At 38.3% G+C, this 24,320-nt stretch overlaps 1 protein-coding gene across 5 annotated transcripts in view; it reads left to right on the top strand.

Moving 5' to 3' along the window:
- Positions 1–3,694: 3,694 nt before the first annotated feature.
- Positions 3,695–24,320, top strand: part of pkma (pyruvate kinase M1/2a) — a 38,146-nt gene continuing 17,520 nt past the window's right edge. Inside the window, exons 1-3 of one of the 5 annotated variants that reach the window (XM_061877529.1) lie at positions 3,695–3,818; positions 16,523–16,707; positions 20,043–20,134. In XM_061877529.1, the coding sequence (XP_061733513.1) occupies positions 3,790–3,818; positions 16,523–16,707; positions 20,043–20,134 (306 nt within the window). In that variant the 5' untranslated portion in view covers positions 3,695–3,789. Of the gene's footprint in view, positions 3,819–7,773; positions 7,936–8,521; positions 8,682–11,757; positions 12,026–16,522; positions 16,708–20,042; positions 20,135–24,320 lie in introns of those variants that run through there. The other 4 variants (XM_061877539.1, XM_061877521.1, XM_061877514.1 and 1 more) reach the window with 4 other exon arrangements.

The following is a 24,320-nucleotide window of genomic DNA, read 5'->3' on the forward strand; positions in this document are numbered from 1 at the left end:
TCAATATTGTAACAAATGCAGTCTTTCTTTAAAAGAAAAAGTATTGGTTTTGAAAATGAAAAGCATCGAAAAGGTCGCTGCATAATTACATGTTTCCATGTGCCGCCCAAGTTGGAAAACGTTTGGACACCCTTGATATTGATTGTAAGGCCAAGGCCCACTTATGATGTACACAAAATGCACAAAAAACATTTGAGCCTCACAACCCTCTTTTTTTCAATACTTTTTTTAGAACATTTTCTACCCATCCCTAAATTTTCCATACGCGCCATCAATTTTCAGTTTTTTTTTTCCTCTTATTTTAATCATGAATGATAAATAGGTACGCCATTTGTAAACTTGTCTATAAAGTAGTATCTCAAATCATGACCTTAATTGATTCTGTGACGGCACTGTTAACTCAAAACCTTTGTGTCTGAAATCAGTATCTCCCATTAAAATGAATTGAAATCAGTTTAAATGTTGCTTGGCCCCAGCAAAGCAGCACAATTTTAACAGGACAAAAGAAAAATAAACTTTAAGATGTGAAATATTGTATAAAAACAATACAATGATGTTGTCGTACTACCAACTACAGTAATTGTTTAAATAATGTAAAATTAATGCATAGCATTTACCTCGGAGAGTGGACTTCTACTGTACGATCAAACACACCATCAGCAGATTTTCCATTGTTTCATTGATACATGTTTACTGATTAGATCATATTTTAACATTCTTGGCTGTCATTAGACTCACTCTGCTTAAATATGGCGCAGAATGGTCGCCTGGTTGTTAATCTGTACTGCAGAAATGGGCATTTACATCAACAATATGATTTGCTTGAGTGGCTGGACAGGACAAAAAAAAGAGGCAGCGTCGTTCTACAATGGGACATTAGCCGCTAGCGAGGAAGCTACAGTGCGTTGTTCACTTGTGATGGACACACCTCAAAAGTGTCATCAACATGCATTATCACGGTATAAAAATAGTTTTAGAAGCTCTATATCACAGGCTAATAGAATCAAAAATTGTACATAGTGTAGTTCTATATTGCACAATCCTGAATGTAGTTTTTAGTTCCAGATCCCCAGTTTTTGGTATTCGTGAAAGCGCTTGTTTTCTGAAATCCGAGGTTGTTCATGTAACTCTTGGCATTCTCTCGATGAGTTTCAAGGGGTAGTCACCTGAAATGGTTTTCACTTCACAGATGTCATAGTTTTGATGCCTTCAGTGACAATCTACAATGTATACAGTCAAACTTTTGGTCTTTACTGTATTATATATATATATATATATATATATATATATATATATATATATATATGTATGTATATATATATATATATATATATATATATGTATATATATGTATATATATGTATATGTATATGTATATATATATATGTATATGTATATGTATATATATATATGTATATATATATGTATATGTATATATATATATATATATATATATATATATATGTATATGTATATATATATATGTATATGTATATATATGTATATGTATATATATATATGTATATGTATATATATGTATATGTATATATATGTATATGTATATATATGTATATGTATATATGTATATGTATATATGTATATGTATATATATGTATATATATGTATATGTATATGTATATATATATATGTATATGTATATGTATATGTATATGTATATATATATATGTATATATATATGTATATGTATATATATATGTATATGTATATATATATGTATGTGGATATATATATATATATATGTATATATATATATATATATATATATGTATATAAATGTATATAAATGTATATATATGTATATATATGTATATATGTATATATATATGTATATATATATGTAAATATGTATATGTATATATATACATATATATATATATATATATATATATATATATATATATATATATATATATATATATATATATCTGTATATGTATATATATGTATATATGTATATGTATATGTATATATATGTGTATATGTATATATATGTATATATGTATATGTATATGTATATATATATATATGTATATATATGTATATGTATATATATATATATATATGTGTATATATATATATATATGTATATATATGTATGTATATATATATATGTATATACATAAATGTATGTATATATATGTATATATATATGTATATATACATATACGTATATATATATGTATATATTTATATATATATATACATATACGTATATATATATGTATATATATATATATATATATATATATATACAGTGGGGCAAAAAAGTATTTAGTCAGCCACCGATTGTGCAAGTTCTCCCACTTAAAATGATGACAGAGGTCTGTAATTTTCATCGTAGGTACACTTCAACTGTGAGAAACAGAATGTAAAATATAAAATCCAGGAATTCACATTGTAGGAATTTTAAATAATTTATTTGTAAATTATGGTGGAAAATAAGTAATTGGTCAACCATTCAAAGCTCTCACTGATGGAAGCAGGTTTTGGCTCAAAATCTCACGATATATGGCCCCATTCATTCTTTCCTTAACACGGATCAATCGTCCTGTCCCCTTAGCAGAAAAACAGCCCCAAAGCATGATGTTTAAACCCCCATGCTTCACAGTAGATATGGTGTTCTTGAGATGCAACTCAGTATTCTTCTTCCTCCAAACACGACAAGTTGAGTTTAATGTCGAAAAAACCGGAAAATAACAGAGCCGATTTGACTTGGTGTGTGTAATGTGTTTGAGAAAATGGCGGATTGCTTCCTGTTGTGACGTCATGGGTGAAAGGTCATTGGTCCGACAGCGAACAATTGAAAGGAATTTCAATCGTCAAATTCACCGTTTAAGAGTTCGGAAATCGTTTAATAAAACATATGGTCTTTTTTTCTGCAACATCAAGGTATATATTGACGCTTACATAGGTCTGGTGATAATGTTCTCCTTTAAGCCAGCATCTACTGTTTGTTCTATGTTCTTTTTTTTTTACTTGTAGTTTGCCTTGCCTAGTTTCTGGTTCCCCCGCTACCTGTGTATTCTTCATTAATGAAAATGTATTTTTATCTGCACGTTGCCGCCCTTCTCTGCATCCTGGTTTCACACGACAAGTCGACATGTGCCACCGTGACAGTGTCCAGCTAAAATGTATTTCAGTCAAGCAAATCTGACATAAAAATTTTGGAAGACCAACTTTAGAAAGTTTTCCATTACACATGTGTCGGGACATCGTGGCCCATTCAGTCGCTGGGGTATTTGAATAAATAAATACCACGCCTCAAGTAAACCAACCGATGCGTCTTCATCCCCCGGGGGTAAAAATTAAATAACAGGCTAGAACAACATTTTTTGTGACCCTGAATGCAGGGGACTCTCACTTGTTTTCCTTTAATAGTTTTCTTTTAGTAATTGTATTGTTTATTGCTTTATTTTGTTTTGTAAAAATAAGCTGTTACCATTTTTTTGATGCTTTCGCCTTTTTTTTTTTTTTAGGTGATGGTAACTTTTCCCACACAGTGTTCATATAAAGGCGGTGCACTGATTATATGCTTAGAGGCATTAGGGCATCCAATCTGCAGATACTCACCGTGTCTTAATGTTTCCCCACAGCTATAAGTAATGCTGAATGACAGGTGAGGGCCTCAGCTATGAGCGGGGCGGCGGCACGACTGGACGGTCGCTCTGTCCCTCACATTGACAGGTGTATCAATTGGCCTCTGGTGGCGGAATGGAGTGAACCCGGCCAGTGACAGACAGCCCCTGGTGAGGCGACAACAGCACCGTCATGGGCAGTGGAAGCAGCAGCGCTTGCAGGTGAGAACAATCTGGGTCTGGGGAGCGGTAGAATTTATACATTCACCGATGGTATTACCTGCTGCTTTGGGCTGTAAGTCTTGAAAAATATGGAAACAAAATTGATGCAACTCGCTGGATTAATATGCATTCCTGCACATTTTGATAGACACTCTTCTTGTTGCCACATCTTGCATAGAAATATTAGCACATGCTTACACTAGATGCAATATTTGCACATTCTGAATTCAACAGCATTGCACATACTGAACTGTACTTGACCCTTTTCTTGTTGGGCTTTGGCAATATATTGTACAATGCTAGTTTGCTCATATTCCTCCATTCGTTATCTAATCCTTTTATTATTCCCCAATTTAATTTGTTTATCCTTTTCCAGTGTGAGTGGTGTGGAAGTAGAAAAGTTCTACATTTGTCATTATTTGAATGTGACTTTGTATATTGGTACATAAGGCAAATGTGTCAAACCGGTTTTCATTGAGGGGCCACAAGGCAGTTATGGCTGCCCTCAGAGGGCCACTTGTAACTGAATAATATATGAGTATACACAGTTACATATAAACTGTATATATGTGTATGTACACTGTACGAATCTGTACATTTTACAGTAAAAATTAAAATGTTGGTGTTTTATAGCATAAAGATGTAAATGCAAAACAGTACCACTGTTTTTACCTGTAAAATCTACGGTTGTTGTTTTCATGGTGTATTGTAAATGGAAAAACAATACCACATATTTGTCTTTATTTACAGGACAATTTTGGTAACTGAGCCCTCCATCCATCCATCCATCCATTTTCTACCGCTTATTCCCTTTCGGGGTCGCGGGGGGCGCTGGCGCCTATCTCAGCTACAATCGGGCGGAAGGCAGGGTACACCCTGGACAAGTCGCCACCTCATCGCAGGGCCAACACAGATAGACAGACAACATTCATTCTCACATTCACACACTAGGGCCAATTTAGTGTTGCCAATCAACCTATCCCCAGGTGCATGTCTTTGGAAGTGGGAGGAAGCCGGAGTACCCGGAGGGAACCCACGCATTCACGGGGAGAACATGCAAACTCCACACAGAAAGATCCCGAGCCTGGATTTGAACCCAGGACTGCAGGAACTTTGTATTGTGAGGCAGACGCACTAACCCCTCTGCCACCGTGAAGCCCGGTAACTGAGCCACCAGATTTATTTATTTTTTAAGTTAAAGTAAAAGTATCAATGATTTTTACACACACAGTAGGTGTGGTGAGATTATTTTCTGCATTTGACCCATAATCCTCACTCCATGGGAGGTGAGGGGAGCAGTGGCTGCAGCGGTGGCCACGCCCGGGAATCATTTTGGTGATTTAACCCTTTTACCATGAACACCAGTTTTAAATTGCACAATTTGATGGGTAACTTGCTTTCAAATATAAGTCAGACTGATATTTAGATACTTATTTTGATGAGGTGGCGACTTGTCCAGGGTGCACGCCGCCTTCCGCCGGAATGCAGCTGAGATAGGCCCCAGCGTCCCCCCGCCACCCCAAAAGGGACAAGCGGTAGAAATGGATGGATGATTTGATTTCAATAACTGTCTTCAGTAATGCGGACGCTGTATCGATCCGTTGTGGTGAAGAAGGAGCTGAGCCGGAAGGCAAAGCTGCCGATTTACCGGTTAATCTACTTTCCCATCCTCACCTATGGTCATGAGCTTTGAGTTATGACCAAAAGGATGAGATCACGGGTACAAGGGGCCAAAATTAGTTTCCTCTACCGGGTGGCGGGGCTCTCCCTTAGAGATAGGGTGAGAAGCTCTGCCATCCGAGAGGAGTTCAAAGTAAAGCCGCTGCTCCTCCACATCGAGAGGAGCCAGATGAGGTGGTTCGGGCATCTGGTCAGCATGCCACCAGAACGGTTCCCAAGGGAGATGTTTTGGGCACGTCCGACCGGTAGAAGGCCACGGGGAAGACCCAGGACACGTTGGGAAAACTATGTCTCCCGGCTGGCCTGGGAACACCTTGGGATCCCCGGGAAGAGCTGGACGAAGTGGCTGGGGAGAGGAGAGTCTGGGCTTCCCTGCTTAGGCTGCTGCCCCGGCGACCCGACTTCGGATAAGCGGAAAAAGATGGATGGATGGATAAGCGATGTTAAAGGCCTACTGAAACCCACTACTACACACCACGCAGTCTGATAGTTTATATATCAATGATGAAATATTAACATTGCAACACATGCCAATACGGCCTTTTTAGTTTAATAAATTGCAATTTTAAATTTCCCGGGAGTTTCTTCTTGAAAATGTCGCATAATGATGACGTGTACGCTTGACGTCACGGGCTGTTAGGAAATAGGAGCGCTGCGCACACACACAGCTAAAAGTTGTCCGCTTTAACAGCATAATTACACAGTATTTTGGAGATCTGTGTTGCTGAATCCTTTGCAATTTGTTCAATTAATAATGGAGAAGTCAAAGTAGAAAGATGGAGTTGGGAAACTTTAGCCTTTAGCCACACAAACACACGGTGATTCCTTGTTTAAAATTCTTTACTATGGATCACAGCGAACATGGATCCCGACCGAATGTCAAACAGCAGGTTTCGGTGAGAAAATTGTGGTAAAAAGTTGCTTCTTACCGGAGATCAGCTGAGGTTGTGCCGCTAATAAAGCTGCCGTCGACTTCCCTGAGACACTCCGCGTCAACACACCCGTGGACACACACCTCCAACTATCAGGTACTGTTAATCTCACTAAAACACTAGCAACACAATAGAAAGATAAGTGATTTCCCAGAATTATCCTAAAAAATGTATCTAAAAACATCGGAATCCGTCCCGATGCAATTGTGTTTTTTTTTTTTTTTTTCTAGTTAGTCGCTATCAATATCCTCAAACAAAAATCTTTCATCCTCGCTCAAATTAATGAGGAAATTGTCATTTTCTCGGTCCGAATAGCTCTTTTTGTTGGAGGCTCCCATTAAAAACAATGTGAAGATGTGAGGAGCCCACCACAAGTGTGACGTCATCGTTTGTGACTTCCGGTAGAGGCAGGGCTTTTTCTGTTAGCAAGCAAAAGTTGCGAACTTTATTGTGGATGTTCTCTACTAAATCCTTTCAGCAAAAATATGGCAATATCGCGAAATGATCAAGTGTGACACATAGAATGGACCTGCTATCCCTGTTTAAATAATACAATCTAATTTCAGTAAGCCTTTAAAATATGCAAAATTGCATGTAGTGCATGTGATTTTTTTTTTACCCGTCAAAATGAAAAGTTGAATACTTATTCAAGAAAAGACGTATATCAATTTCGCTAGCCGTGTAAAAGGGTGTTGCAGGCTTTGAGTTTGACACCTGTGACTGTGTGACATAAACTCTCAGGTTTTGAAGGTGCAAGTGTACCTAATGAAATGGCTAATCCGGGTGGAACGCTGGTCTTATTTTTTGACGCTAGATGGCGACATTCGCCCACAGCCCAAACCTGATCACGCCACGAAAGACGAACGGGGCGTACTTATGTTCAACTTGCACATACATGTTTTGTGTAAATATTAAAAAACAACAACAACAAAAAAAACATTTAGCCTTTGGTATGGGCTAACATAGCTGGATGTTAATAATGTTGTATTTTGCTCGAAATAAGACAATTGCACACATAGTGTGAATACATTGTTTGGTGTAAACTGTGGAGATATATTCAACAAAGAGGAAGGATCTGTTTTTTTTTTTCAGGAAGCTTGCAGAAACTTGCCATAATGCGTGATGCGTCACATGTTGAGGCCCTGATGAAACCCTGCGTTCTGATTGGCTGACAGACTTCCTCTCGTGTCATAGCTCGACCTGGTGTATCCTTCCGAGTGCCGGTGCTTAGCGCTCATATATCTCACTTTTCTGACGTTAATTAATACTTACACAAAGGATGCAACCGAAAAAAATACTCACAAATGTGCATGGTATATATTTATTTGGCAATATTTGCTGTTTATGGTGTAATAATAGATTGGCGTCTATCTCGGATGGATATGTCTCAGCATCCCTACAAAGTAGTTCCGTGGAGTAAGAGAGTAGAGATCACCTTGAGCTGCTGCTGCTTAGTCAGTGTTGCACTGACACTTACATCATCGTGCGGCTTTCTGCGAGAGAAGGTGGGTTTAGCCAACAATAGCACACGTCTTTTGTCACTGTATGGTGGTCATTTTAGTCAACGTGTCGCCTGCATTGTTGTTTTTGTCGCGTTCACTCTTTAAAATGAGCGGCGTTGCATTGTTTTCCTTCCTCGTGGCAAATCCAGAAGCGTGTATATGATAACCTAAACACTCACTCGGCGTTTGTACTTTAAGAAAATATATATTTATCTATATTGAAAACATATATACATTTAGAATGTTTGTAGAGTACGTATTTGCAAGTGGACGGACGTGATGAACTTTTCAGCCATCTTGAGAGTCGACATTGCCTGGATGTGCCTTGCAGTGACGCAAATTCGCTCATATTGTCATGTACAAATACGTTTTTTTTTTTGTTTTTTTTAGTGTCGAAGAAAGCCATGGTATAGTCTTAATTATAATCACCGAATCTCATTAAAGGTTATTCAAAGAAGAAATAGTAATTGTGATCATTGCTTCCTGTTGTGGGCGTGGCCGGGGTGTCTCCTCGGCCTCCAATTGGTCGTTTCTCCCCACTAGCAGTCACTGGCGTGAAAATATGACGCAGTGATGAGATGGTCACTTGTGTCTCATCGACTGCACGTCTTGTAGTCCACAATTGTCGTTGTTTGTGATTGATATCCTTGCATTGTAAATAATAGCAACTAATCGCCGTTTGCCTTAAAGATGACTGAAGTAGAATGTCAGTGTGATTGTGATCACAGCCCCACCACCGTGTCTTTCATGTAAGTGAACCACCACATTATTGAAATTAATGTTCATGGTTTTGTCTTTTAATTATGTCAATACTGTGTGATAAAGCTTATAATAAGTGAAATGATTCACTTCACTACATTTGAAAGAAGATCTGCAGGTGCCTTGCTGTCAATAGGGAGTACTGGAGTCATTTATTTCTGATGTAGTTAGAATCAAAGCTGATTGGCCTTTTTGGGTATCAGGCGACAATAATCCTAAGATTTCACGTTTTTGAGGGTCATTGTGCCCCTCTTAAGTGGTCCATTTTTTTAAATTGAATGCACAAGACATAATCTTTGTCTTAGTTTTTGTCAACATTTGCGTCCTATTTATAATTTGCTGAATAATATCAGATGCTATGACCAAGACAAGATTTGTTTTCAGTTTTATACACCGTGACCCTCAAAGGGACAAGCGGTAGAAAATGAACACTGAAAGGGACAAGCGGTAGAAAATGGATGGATGGATGATGTACAGTGCTGCATCAAAGTCTGTTTGTTGGCAACTAAGCCCATCAATACATTTGATCCTTTCTTGTTAGGCAAACTAAATTGTAAATCGGTTATACTTGTGTAGCGCTTTTCTACCTTTAAAGTACTCTCATCGTTTTGACACTATTTCTTAGGGGTGTAACAGTACGTGTATTTGTATTGAACCGTTTCGGTACGGAGGTTTCGGTTTGGTTCGGAGGTGTACCGAACGACACGGACATATTAAGTAGAGCACCGCACGTTATGTAAGCAATGCACACCGAGGCACCATGAATTGATTACGTGGACCCCGACTTAAACAAGTTGAAATACTTATTCGGGTGTTCCCATTTAGTGGTCAATTGTACAGAATATGTACTGTACTGTGCAATCTACTAATAAACGTTTCAATCAATCAAAAAAACAACAACACAAGGCATGCTAGCAGCAACTGGGCTATGATAGACTGACCACTCCTCCTCTTTTCACAGGATATGTCCTCTTTGCGGAGCTGTCCTGCTGGAGTTTCTTAAATGCCTCAAATGTCCGGCATTTTAAGTTAGGCTTGCGTGTATTTTCAATGTACTTTCAGGGTTAAGAAGGTGTTAAAAACAAAAAAAAGGTGGTGCGCGCAGCAACATTCATGAGGGAGGGGCAGAGACAGAGAACGAGAGAGTTATGATAAATGCGCATGCGTTGCCAGGCTCTGCTTTTTACCCATAGATTTATCAGATTTTATTTTTTATTATCTATAGCAGGGGTGTCAAAAGTGTGCCCCGCAGGCCATTTGCGGCCCACAGCTAATGTTTTAAAGCCCCTCGGCACATTCTAAAAATACTATTAAAATAAACAAAAGTGAAATAAAAAATCTTAAAAGGCTAAATGTAATTTAGAAAAAGTCACACATTTTGTACAAACTGTAATCTTTTAATGCTAGACATAGGGAGACTTGAAAATAATGTTACAGTAATTGAGATGAGACATAACAAACACATGAATATTGATATCAGCGTCACTGTTGGACGAAATGTGACAGATTTTAGTGATGTTACATAGATGAAAGAATGCTGTTTTAATAAGACTCTTAATGTGTAACTCAAATGAGAAAGTTGGGTTGAAAATAATCCTGAGATTTTTCACCGAGTCCCTTTTTTATAACTGTTTTGCTCTCAAATTTTAAGATAGTATTCATAAATAAGTGCTGATGTCTAGTATGACCGATGATCAACATGTTAGTTTTCTTAGCATTACGATGCAAAACGTTACTGGATATCCATTGTTTAATTTCATTGGGACATACCTCAAGATGACTACAATCTGGTGTGTTGATCAGCTTTAGGGGTATTTTAAGTTGGGTGTCTTATGCATAACAGTGAAAGCCAACGCCGTATTTGGCTATGATGTTGCTTAGCGCAGCATGTAAATGCTGAAGAGTGCACGACCAAGTACCGCACCCTGTGGTTAAGAGGTTTGTTCATAATCATTCTAATGAGTAAACCTGATTTTCTATTCAGCTTTAATTGTGGTAGAATGGCATTTTCTGGTTCTCTGGTTCTGAGCATATATATCTTTGGCTTGTCTCCCATTTGCTTGACTGCTGTTCTCTTTCCCTGTCTACCAAACCAAAATTCAATCAATCAACCACAGTTAATTTATGTAGCCCTAAATTACGAGTGTCTCAAAGGGCTGCACAAGCCACAACAACATCCTTGGCTCAGATCCCACATTACATCAGATTTTGCAGTTCTTTACCACTATAGCCTAACAAGAACACGTGCATGAATCCTGTGTGCTATCTCTTTTACCTGCTTGACATTAAATGACTGTGATGTGATAGCTCCTCGGCAGTTATACATGTTAACCCTCACTAAATAAATCAATGAAAAGACTCGGAAAAAAATCCAAAAAATCTAAACCCACATAACCCTTGTTTCAATAAAGACAAGTCATATAATTCATGTGAGTTGAATTGTAAACACGCAACCTTGTAGATAATTGATCTGCCATCATTTAAAAGTGATAAATGGTGGGGCGGTGGGGGTGGGGGGAAGTTCATTTAGTTTTTTAGACAAATGGTTAAAGTATTTACTGTTTGTTCTATCAGAATTGTATCATGCAAAAATATACTTACATATTCCTCTGGTATTTTTTATGTCGTCAACTGACCAAAAACTGTTTTTATCATCTCAGAAATATTTCTATAGTGAGAAATTTGTTATCAAAATTGGATCTCGAAATGATTGATCACGCGTTCATTTCGTCTCACATTGACTGTTGCAATTCTCTTTTCATTCTCTTCAACAAGTCAAAGCTAAAGAGACTTTGTGATTGTATCTGTGAAAAGTGCTTTATAAGTAAAGTTTACTTACTTACTTATTATATAATGTTAGGGGAAACATTGTGAATAGACGTTTTACCTGTTGCGACGTAAACGTACCATAAATAACTGGTCTACAAATTGTCTCGTCATACATCGTATTGGATTTCTACAAACACATTCTACATGGGGTACGTTATTATTAGCCCTAGACTGTTTTTAGGTGCCGGGGGTGTTGGGTAGTGACATTGTGCGGCAGAGTTTGCGTGTGCGGCCATCGCATCAAGTCATGGAAATTGCCTCATCATAGCGTGCGCTCTCTTTGACCGTCATTATCACCGACAAAAGGATTTATTATTGAGCTCCTGAAGATGAACTGCTGATGCACAAGCACTTCATCTGGCAGTATTGCTAGGACTTGTACTGGGATATGTTGTAATTTGCGGATGCATAGTGGTGGAGGCTCCAACACACTGGGGTTACTCTGGAGGTCAGTGGCCATGGTGTGCCTCTTTGTCCCCAAGAGGACCAGGAAGATCTACTGTGGGTATGTAGTGCCTGAACGCCATCTTGTATTACGCCAGTGTTGCGTCAGAGTGCTTGGTAGGTGACACCAAATGTCATGACACCCTGACTGCACTGCTCCCGTCTGTGATTGCATTTGGGTCTATTATCAGAAAAGTGATAAGGCACGTGTCTAGAAAGATAGGAAGTCATGATCGAGTGTGTTTTCAAGAGACACTTGCCCACAAAGAGTTAGGAAGGGATTGGAAGAGATTATTAGAAGCCAGGTCTTAAAGTAGGCTCTCATCTGTGTCAGGGTGACTCTGGACACCTATATATGCCAGTGCAGGCTAATAGCTTTTCTGGGGACTGACATGCAGCCATGTCTCCCAGAGGGTGAGCATTTCCTGTTTATTATGTAACCCTTGTTATTCCCATAACAAGTAGGTGGTGACATGCAGGATTAAATGGATAAAAGACTCCTGTGCACAATAAATGTCCTTTTTTAGTTATCCCCCACCCCCACCCGTTTATCATATTCCCTCTGCAAGTCAGATAATGTGCAGTAATTTCACATAGTGTCTGGAACCATGTGTTGTCATAAATAAAACTTAATATTACATATTGTATTGAGATTTCTTGACTCCACTCGGTTGTGTCTGTCCCCCTTTACAAACGTTTTATCTTTAAAAAAAAAACTCCCGTCCAGCACCTTATCTTTGAACACTATCGTTAAATTAAGATTAACAGATGCCATGTCTGTTGTGCAGGAGATGTCGTATAGATAGATGTCTACAATGGTGTTACAAAGTACTAAAATGTAGTCATTATGGTATCACAGTGTTACCAGTTGACAAGAATATTATATATAACATCCAATCTAAAATCTTCCTGTTCAGTTGGTGTCCTTGAACTTCACTGCTGAATGTCATTTTTACAGATGCTATCTTTGCAGTGCTCTAGGGCTACAGCTATTGAGTATTTTAGGAATTAAGTAATCGGTTAAATCAAATAAAACCTGGCCTCCATGCGTCTTCGAAAAACACAGTTGAAATAAACAATTAACTTTTAGTTATTGTTATAAATGCACATAACACTAAAAATTTAAATTAACCGTGGGAACATCACTACAAAGTAATTGTACTGTAAAGAGTAGGTTTTAAAAAATGCCTAAAACCAGGTAATAATAACAAAATAATAAAGAACCAAACCCAACAAAATGCCTCTTTGATAACTTACGGTAAATTGAAAGATAGACTTTTGCCGTGTTTCTGCTTGTTTGCTGGTCTTAAATATGAACAGTGCTTTCTGTTTACACTGCTCACCAAATCAGATTTTTTTGCCCTTAAGTGACACCCATCTGATTTTTTTTTTTTTGGTCATTTTAAATGCTCCAAGTGCTTCAAATCTCATCTTTAAGCATCACATTCAGGCCACATCAGGATTTAGTCCTGAATCCGATTTGAATCTGAGCTTTTCAAATGCAACTTCAGTATAAACTGAATGTGACCCGAAACTGACTTTTTTGTCAGCTTCGCGCAAGCTACATAATTTGTTTGTGCTGGAAAGGGCTCAGTCGCCAGTGGAAGTGTTTGACAAGTAAGAGAACAAGGAAACAGCTGATCAGTTGATCATGTAAACATAGGCACACAAGCCTATGATCACGTGATACATATTTTTTTTTTTTTTTTGTGGTAGCGCTTTTAATAATATCACCAATACATGGTTATTATTCAATTCACAAAATGTAAATGGAGTGTTGTTGGTGCTTTTAGGAGTTTTTTTTTTTATTGGTATAATAGAGGACCTCCCATTAGCTCCGCTGGAGGAGGGCTTTTATGTATGAGTTGGAATGCATTGAAAAAATAAAATACATGCCCCTTAATGTTTTCATAATGAATGTGAACGATAGAAAAAAATCCCAAAGAATAGTGCAGTCCTCTTTAGGGGGCAAAAAGTGCTGTTCTTTCTATTCAGCAACAAAACAAGTCCAATTAGGGAGTGGCCCTGCGATTTGAGTATGTATGTATGTATGTATGTATCAGCAATGACAAAGCCTTTGCTTGATTGTGTGGCATTCATTTAACAATTAGGAAGGCAGGCTGCAACCCGTACTCAATCGTGTTGCAGTTTTCACTTCACAGCAGTATCACAACATATGTTGGGAAAGGTGTGGTGAATCCGAAAACTGAAATATTTAAAATGACACAGTATATCCCAATCAATGATTCATATTCACATGCATTTGGGGTTTAGCCCTTGTTGCTGTCTTTTTCTTCCATGACTGTGCACTGCTGCATTGCAAGGATGTGACTGAGAGCACGTACGCGTACAGCACTGGTCTGCTCCATTCACTCCACTGTTACATCATTAATCAGCAGGCCCTATGGAGGCAGCCTGCAAAGGTCTGGAATCCCCCACATTTTACCATGATGCATTTTAATTAGAACTTTGTAAGGAGTTGAGAGAAAACATATTTCTGTTGAATATAACCAACCGATTTATTTTAAGTCTCTTTTTGTCATGGGGGTTATGTACAGTAACCATGACAACTATTGTGCTATTTGTAGTGGAGTAACGATGCTACACACCCGACTCAGATGCACCTACCGTGCCTGACACATCTAATCTCTTCCTTGCATGTGTTCACTTCATAATCAGTCTCTCTAAACAGCGCCATGGGAAAGTAAAGAGACAAAGATAATTAATAATTAACCAACAAAACTACGTTTGTATTACAGGAGTATACCTTGCATATACAGTGTGTTTTTTTTAAATATTCATGGCAAAATCTTATTCATCTGTCATGTCAGTGGGTTTCATTAGCTGCTGGCAACTCAGAGGGAGGTGGATGGTTGGGAACAGTGTGTTCTTGTGCAATCTGCTCTACATGAAACCAAAATGAACTTTATGCTGCCTGTGTAACTATTGTGATGGTTTGTAATCTGAGAAGTCAAAATTTCGACCTTTTTTGTAATCTTCTAACTCATTGCTTCTGAAACTTCTCATCAAACACTTGCCTCTCCAAGTACCACAATAATAGCCAATAATAAAATACCGTGGCGAAGTAAGCCAAAGTATTAATTAAAAACAAGGAATAATTTATATTAAGCAAGTATATTTGATATGTTTGAGCCACTGTTGCATTACACAGTTTGAACACAAACACTATGTTTGAATATAGTAAACAAAGAAAAACACTGACTGTTTCTATGCACTATTAGTCTGCTTTCTCAAGTAGTTCTTTTTATTTTTCCACGCCTGAATGTGAAATCTTAGTGTCCATACACTTTCTAATGTGACTGTTGGTCATACATTTTATGCCTTCCGTACACTGGGGGTTTGGGAGGGAGCTTATTTCCTTTTAGCATGGTTAAATGTATTTATTTTCCGGCTGACTGTGACGTCACACCAAAACAAGGCATCTGCGGCTTGTCACAAGTCAACAGCGCAGTTCTTCTTGTACATGATGTCCGCTGTAATATTGGCACAGATTACAAATGGTATGTCTCCAATGGCTATGCTAATGTTAATAACCGACTGCATCTAGAATTGATTTAGATTGTACTACGAACATGACACTACTACCAGAGCGGATCTGGGAGAGTTGTTTCAAAGGAATTTTGGGATGGACAATCGTTGAAACAAAACCTTTGAATGTCTTGGTCTGTGGATTGATGGAAGGAGTTTTAAATCTGAAGGAAATGACTGTTTGATACTGTTCCAGATGAGGGTTGCTATTGATCCGGACAAGTTTGCCAGTTTGGAGTGCACAACAGCAGCATGAAGAGATTTGTGTACGCTTTATTCTTTGCCCTGTAATATACAGTACCTGCTTAATATTCCTTTGGGAGTCAGTATAAAGTTTGCTTTTTCAATTTTCTTAGCAACCTTTTTAAAAAAATATCCGTTCCTTTTTTTCCCCTCACATCGATGCACTTAGAATGTTATGTTATTTTAATTTGGGAATCAAACAACCAAACATCTTCATTGCAGTTGTTGCCTATGTTTTTTTGAGAGGCATCTGCTTCCGGGTTATGTCTCGCACTTTGAGTCTGGTGCATGCGTGACACGATGGTTCCCCCGCTCGGCAGAAGACATCCACTCGAGATATGTTTCCCACTCGCATAATCTAGGTGCAGGGTTTTCCATAAACTGCCAAGATACCTGTGGTTGTGAGGACGTGGTTATGGTTGTGGTCACATTATGTCATTGAGTAATTTGCTATGATGTTATTATTTTAAAAAGGAAAAAAAATATTTATACAAACATCTAAAATAAATATGTTTTCATTAATTAGTATTAAACATTTTTGGAATCATACCATATTTTCAATACAATGTTGTATATAATTCGAAGGACAAACACAAACAAGTTGCAAGCCACAAATGGTCCTTGAGCTGGACTTTGCACACTTTGCTTTTGTCATGTATTATAAACCTGAGTACAGTACTATATGATAAGTCACATACATTTTTAGAACCATAAGTCGATAATATGCAGACAAGTAAACCAAGATTGTGTAATTTCTTCATTTCAGGACCTCTCCAGATCCCAGAATAATCGCCATGCCTCAGACAAAGTGTGTAGACATGGGCTCTGCCTTCATCCAGACGCAGCAGCTCAACGCTGCCATGGCCGACACCTTCCTGGAACACATGTGCCTGCTGGACATCGACTCAGAACCTACTACTGCTCGCAACACTGGCATCATCTGCACCATTGGTGTGTCCACATTGTCCTTTTAGACTGTTATTGCCTCCACCAGGAGTTAGCGAGCGACATATTTAAAAAAAGTTATGGGATGCTTGATAATAGAAATCCAAACTGATAATTGGTATTTTCCAGACCTTAACACCCAAGAACGATAATGGATGTTTATTTACCGTATTTTCCGGACTATGCTGCTATATAAGCCGCACCCACAAAATAAAAACATTTATATATTTTTCCATATATTAGCCGCACCAGACTAAAAGGCGCAGATATATATGTTTTTACACAAAAATTGTATAAATGTTTATTTACATACTTAAGTTGTTTCCAACCAGCGTTTGTACTCTGCATTAAAACGGCGGATGAAACAAAACCGAAATCATCGTCATAGACCAAGGGTCGGGAACCTTTTTGGCTGAGAGAGCCATGAAAGCCAAATATTTTAAAATGTATTTCCGTGAGAGCCGTACAATATTTTATAACACTAAATACAAATAAATGCGTGCATTTATAAGACCAACATTTTTTGAGTATAATAAGTCTTTTATTCTTTTAATAACATTGTTATTCTGAATCTAACCAATAATAAAAAAATATAATTCTTACCATTAATGAACAGGTGCGGAAGAAAACGGATTCATGGATTAAGATGCATGAGAATGTTTTATATTTTGAACGTTATTTTTAACACTTACTTATCGTGTTAAGCAATGTCAGCTAATATCTATCCGAGAGCCAGATGCAGACATCAAAAGAGCCACATCTGGCTCTAGAGCCATAGGTTCTCTACCCCTGTCATAGACCCACTAGCTGCATAAGCTAGCTATAGAATCAGTAAAACAGCCTCAATAACTCCACAGTGACATTTTGGTGAATTTACTGAGAAATTTGTGAAACTTGAAAAATATAAACCGAAATGCCATCGTGAGGTATTATTACTAACACACACTTGTTAGCATATTTACTAATGCTAATGATGCTAGCTTAATTACATTACTATAGCATCGAAAAATATACATGAAAAACTCATAAAGACATCACATGTGGAATGGTCTCGTAAGTAAGAATAGTTTTAGTTATATTGTAAAACTTGTAAATGTTGCGTAAATGAAGAATGCATACGAGTAGAAACACAGTGGATGATTCGAGGAACAAACTACACTTCTATTTTTGGTTCAAAGCTTTAAACAGCTAGAAACACTTGCCGCAAATGTAGTGAGAATTTTATTTCCAAAAGATGGCGCTATGGCGCAAACCTTGACACACTATTTGTCTTTGTATGTGTTTGATTAAAACTATGTACTCTATGGCCGAAAAGGAAGACAAATCCATAAATCAACCGCACAGTTTTATAAGCCACAAGGTACAAAGTGTGGGGGAAAAGTAGCATGTTTTAATCTGGAATTTACAGTATGTATTGTATATTTACACAAGATTTTTTGAGAATAAATACATTTGACAGCTTATACTATTTTTGCTCAAAATATACACACTGCCATAAAATATACATATATCTTTTGTAAAAAAATAGGATAAGGTCAACTGATATTTTTCTACCTAATAAATATAATTTGAGAACAAATACACTTCCTACTATAATTCTGGCCCATGTAACAATTACGATCATTGTGTACAACAAAAAAGAAGTTGGAATTTATTGATATTTCAACTATTCATTTATTTCATTGATAGACGACGAGAAACTCAAATATTCTGAATGTGTCTTAAAAACTACGATTTGTCCAGCACAACATGCATAAAAGAAGACATAACTAAGCCAATACAATTCTGCATTGCAGTTACAAACAAACCGTAGCAAGTGCAGTCACAATGCTTTTTGATTGACAAAAGTAAAACAAGTACATTATATTTTTCTCAGACAGTATTAAAATAGTGCAATACGTACCTGTACCTTATAATGGCAACATTCAATTGCAGATCATAACTAAATCAGGCTGTAATAATAAACTGCATATAATAAAGTAGTCATAAGTGTCACGTGTAATAATAAAGTGCATGTTTTCAACTCTTAAGACATCATAAAAGGTAAAAACTCAAGCCTGTGCTTCCAGATGAACCATGAAGTTATAGAATTATTACTTATTGCTTATACAATTATTTCACACAATTGCTTATTTTGTCACCAAGTGCTCTCCCGCCATGTTTTTTCCTTCAATCTGCTACCTCTTATTAAACGCATTTATAAACAGTCCTGTGGCTTTGTTTCCTACATTTGCCACTATTTAAGCTAACCCCCGGCTTAGCAGCACAGCAAGCTTTGTACTGTTTTTAAAAAATGTTTGCAATGGACAATTTACTGTGACTCATTAGATTTGTTGTTGTTCAAACTTGTATTTTTGCCCTCCAATGGGATTTCTGCAGTACAAGTTTTGCAAACATTAAATGGAATGTCTTCACCTGACACGGTGAAGAAGGCCCAAACCAGAGACTGCCGCGCCATGATACTTTTCTCTGTACACAACAGGCCGCGCGCAGTAACATAATCTCATAAAATAGCGTAGCATTAAGGTATGGGGAGGGGAGGGTTTGACGAGCCAGGCAGCAACAAATGCCACAGCAAAGATCGGCAGGCGGTATTTTTTTGGGGATTGATTGAAACTTTTATTAGTAGATTGCACAGTTCAGTACATATTCCGTACAATTGACCACTAAATGGTAACACCCGAATACGTTTTTCAACTTGTTTAAGTCGGGGTCCACATTAGTCAATTTGCATCCCTAATTTTGATAAAACTTTAAGGAACTGTCAGAAATGGAATAAGAAACAAGTGAATAGATTTTGGGGGTGATTCGGATCTTTTTTTTCATTAAGTATACATTAGGAGGGTGCATTTCTCGATATGTACAGTATGCTTGCTACCCCACCCACGGAGACAAAACGAGTGGATGACTGACAAGAGAGAATTCAAAGAAATAATCCTTCTGCAGCCTGTTGCGACATCCATCCATCGATTTTCTTCCGTTTGTCCCTTTTGGGGTCGCGAGTGGGGATGGAGCCTATCCCAGCTGCACTCGGGGAAGGCAGGGTACACCCTGGACAAGTCGCCATCTCAAATAAAATAAAATAAACACGCACTGGCTTACCGATTTCATATATCCTTTGATTCGGGGTTGTTAGTTAGCAATATTGCAGAAAAAAAACTTGCTGATTTTGATCACGTAATTACTTTTTTGGGGTGATTCACTGTCTGAATTCAGGATTTCCCTTTTCAAGTTATTTTATATTTCAATATGTCATGACTGTTAATTTGCAGACAGGGTAATAAGTCTGTGTACTTGTAAACAATGATACATTTCCAAAATGTATGTTGCTCATTTTTCAGGGCCAGCCTCTCGTTCCGTGGACATCCTGAAAGAGATGATCAAGTCGGGAATGAACATTGCCCGCATGAACTTTTCCCACGGCACACACGAAGTGAGTCATTTTACAACTTCCTCTCAGTTGGAAAGAAACAAAGCAGAGTGCAAGCCTAGCGGCTACAAAGAGAGATCCCGTTCAATTGTTTGACAACCACGTGCCTTATCACAGAGAGATTGGAAATTGTCTTTTGTGCAATGTTGCCTTTTGCAGTTTGCCAATCATTGTTCCTTGTACAATAATGAAACATGACCGAGGCATGTCAACAATGCACAACCATACAACCCAGTACGAATAGACTTGATTTGGTCTGACTTGCACAACCTAGCTAGATGAGTCATCTTGTAAATGTTCTGTTTTTTCATTGCGCATTTTTATGGTACTTACGGTTCAGCCACTCTTTTAGTGTATTTACGGTACCTCCCAGCATGCATTGCTTTATGCGCGGGTTCCGGTTGTTGGTCGGTGAATGTGAACGGCGGTGGCCAGTTTGTTATTGTGTTCCTTGAATTTACACTGAGTAAAATATACTTCTACAATGAAAAAGGTTGTCGTCATTGAGTTATCAAATGGTGGCAGGGGATGGTTATCAACGCTAACTACAGAGTCCCCCCTGCGTTTGAAGAAAAGAAGTCATATGAGAGCTGGAAAAATGAACTTGAAGTGTGGATACGTGTTACCGACCTGCATAAGGAGAAACAAGCCTTAGCTGTTGCTCTATCACTGAGGGGGAGAGCTAGAGATACAGCTTTGGAAATACCTGCGGATTATTTGAACAAAGATGATGGGATGAAGACCCTTGTAAAGGCATTGGATAATGTATTATTAAAAGAAGAAAAGGACAGAGCTTATGATGCATACACAGACTTTGACAAGATTCGGAGAGAAAACAAAGTTTCCATGGCGCTTTACATTGTTCATTTCGAGCAGAGGTACAGCAAAATGCGCAAATTTGACATGGTTCTTCCCGATGCCGTTTTGGCATTCAAGTTGTTGGATACAGCCAGTCTCGATGTTAAAGATAAACAGTTTGCGCTTACAGCTTGTTCAACACTTACATATGCAAGCATGAAGTCAGCTCTAAAAAGGATTTTTGGAGACAATATGAAGCCGCCCACATGCAGCGGGGGAATTCATGTGCGTGAAGATGTTGCTTTCTATGTGTATCAAAGAAAAAGAAACGGAAGGAAATTTCGTTCCAACCCGACCAAAAGAGGGCGCCATTGACTGACTCAAACCCACTAGATAGGTACGGTAGGAGGTCAAAGTGTGTAATTTGCCAGAGTACATTTCACTGAGCTAAGGACCTCCCAAATAAGTCTGAACATGTAAAAATGAAGAGACAGAAGCAATTGAATATGCAATGTTACATTGTTTTCTAAAGAGTCAGTATCTAATGCTGAAATATTTATGATAGAAGCCCTAGATTCAGCTGTAATTGACACTGCATGCACCAGAACAGTCTGTGGTGAAAAATGGCTGGACAGTTACATTCATACTCTGAAGGAGAGTGACAAGAAAAAAAAAGGAAAATACACAGAGTAGAAGAGCTTTTAAGTTTGGTGATGGAGAAGTTGTTCATTCCATAAAAAAAGTGAAAGTCCCAGCTAAAATAGGCCAAACAAGGTGCTACATAGAGACTGAGGTGGTCCCAGTGAACATTCCTTTCCTACTAAGTAAAACATCACTTAAGAGGGCCAATGCAGTGCTTGACATTGAGAATGATAAAGCCACAATGTTTCAGAAACCAGTGCCTCTTGAGATTACATCTTCAGGACACTACTGTGTAGGCGTAGTGGACAGAGATTGCACAGCCACCCTTGAGAATGAACCCCAAACTGATGAGATTCTGGCCATAAGAGATGGCATGAGTAAAGATAAAAAACAGAAAGTATTGGTGAAACTTCACAAGCAGTTTGGACATGCCTCAGTTGAAAATTACTAACTAGTCCTGGAAGTAATGATGATGAGAGTGTTTCTATTCTGAAGAACATCATAAGCAGCTGTGAAACATGTCTCAAGTACAACAAGCCCAAACCAAAGCCATCAGTTGGTCTACTAATGGCTTCAACATACAATGAAAGTGTGGCATTAGATCTACACAAGCTAGAACCAAATGTGTGGTACTTCCACATGATTGATCACTTCACCAGGTTCAGTGCTGGTAGCATTATGACCACAGAAAATCTAGTGAAATTGTGAGGCACTTCATTCATTCCTGGGTGAGTGTGTATGGAGCCCCATCTAAGATTTTTTTGTGACAATGGATGTGAATTCACTAATGAGGAAATGAGAGACATGGCTGAGAACTTTAACATTGAAGTGAAAACCACTGCTGCCTACAGTCCATGGAGTAATGGATTGAAAAACATAACCAGACCCTTACAGAGATCCTGTTAAAAGTGAAGAAAATAAGTGTCTAGATTGGGCCTTGATGGTCAAGAATACATTGCACAATGTGCATGGATTTAGTCCATACCAGCTAGTGTTTAGACAAAACCCAAACCTACCTTCTGTGCTGGTTGATAAACCGCCTGCCCTGGAGGGCACTACCATGAGTAAATGGGTAGGACAGCACATGTCAGCATTACATGAAGCAAGGACAGCATTTACTGAGGCAGAGTGCTCTGACAGAATCAGGAGATCTCTGCACACACAGCTTCAGAGCACAGATAAACACTAAGAAACTGGAGATAAAGTGTACTACAAAAGAATAGACCGCAATGAATGGAAAGGGCCTGGGGTGCTAATTGGACGAGACGGGGTGGTAATATTTGTTAGACATGGAGGCTCCTATGTCCGGGTGCATCGCTGTAGACTGCGCAAGGCCACAGATCAATACACTGACACGTCTCGTGACAGCCAAGAAAGCCAGACAGAACTTAATGCAGCAGAATGTGACATTGAACATGTTGAAGATCTACCAAATACTGTATCTGGTGATGTAGACAGTGTGCCTGACACAGGAAATGCGACAGGGGGCTCTAATAATGACAGAGACAGCAATGAGCATGATAATGATCCATCCGACAGACAACCTCCTATTATAAGAATAGACCAAAGTATCAATCTAAAGGCACGACAATTCATTAAGTATGTGGAAAGAGACACTGGAATTTCACACTCAGCAAAAGTGCTAGGTTGAGCGGGAAAGGCAACTGGAAAACACAAGGACTGGTACAATCTGGAGTACACAGAGCCAGTTAGCCTCACTGGCACAAAAGGGTCAGCTGACGTTTCACAGGTTGACACTGCAGATTCAGTCATTGGACAGGGTGGAACAGCCATCATATCACGAAGATGTACTTGTTACAGAGGATGTGTCGTTTGAATCAGCTAAACTTACTGAAATCAGTAACTGGGAGAAACACGGTGTGTTTGATGAAGTAAAAAACATGGGGCAAAAATTAATTTCCACAAGATGGGTGTGCCCACTCAAAGACACACCAGACGACATAGTTCCAAAAGCAAGGCTCGTGGCGAGAGGATTTGAAGAGCTAAACACAAAAGATCTCCCAAAAGACTCGCCAACATGTGCCTCAGAGTCTCTTTGACTACTCATGTCTGTGATATGTCAAAACCGATGGACACACCACTCTATGGTCATTAAGTCAGCATTCCTTCAAGGAAATGAGTTATCCCGAGACATCTATGTTCGTCCACCACCTGAAGCTAAGAGTGAAGGAACTCTATGGAAGCTAAAAAAATGTGTTTATGGACTAAATGATGCATCACTGTATTGGTACAATAAGGTTAAAGAAACAATCTTGCAAACTTATAGGAAAGATGTCACAAGTTGACCCTTCTAAATTTTATTGGTTGGATAAAAATTGTTTTGTTTCTGGGGTGCTTGCTTGTCATGTCGATGATTTCATCTGGGGTGGTTCACAGATTTTCGCAACAACAGTAATCCCTCACCTGCAATCTGTCTTTCAAGTGGGCAGAGAAGAACATGACAGTTTTTGCTATGTTGGCATGGAGTATGTCACTGCAAATGAAGTGACATGTATGCATCAGGACAATTACATACATCATCTCCAGCCAATTCAAACAGACATCTCCAGAGCCATGAGACGGAATGCTCTTTTGACTGAAAGTGAAATTGATGACCTGAGATCAAAAATAGGTCAACTTCTGTGGGTTGCCAGACAAAGTAGACCGGATATTATGTTTGATACATGTGTCCTTGCAGATAACATAAAACATGCTACTGTGCAGACTTTACATGACACAAACAAGGTAG

Source organism: Nerophis ophidion, linkage group LG02 (assembly GCF_033978795.1).
Source record: "Nerophis ophidion isolate RoL-2023_Sa linkage group LG02, RoL_Noph_v1.0, whole genome shotgun sequence".
Lineage (NCBI taxonomy): Eukaryota > Metazoa > Chordata > Actinopteri > Syngnathiformes > Syngnathidae > Nerophis > Nerophis ophidion.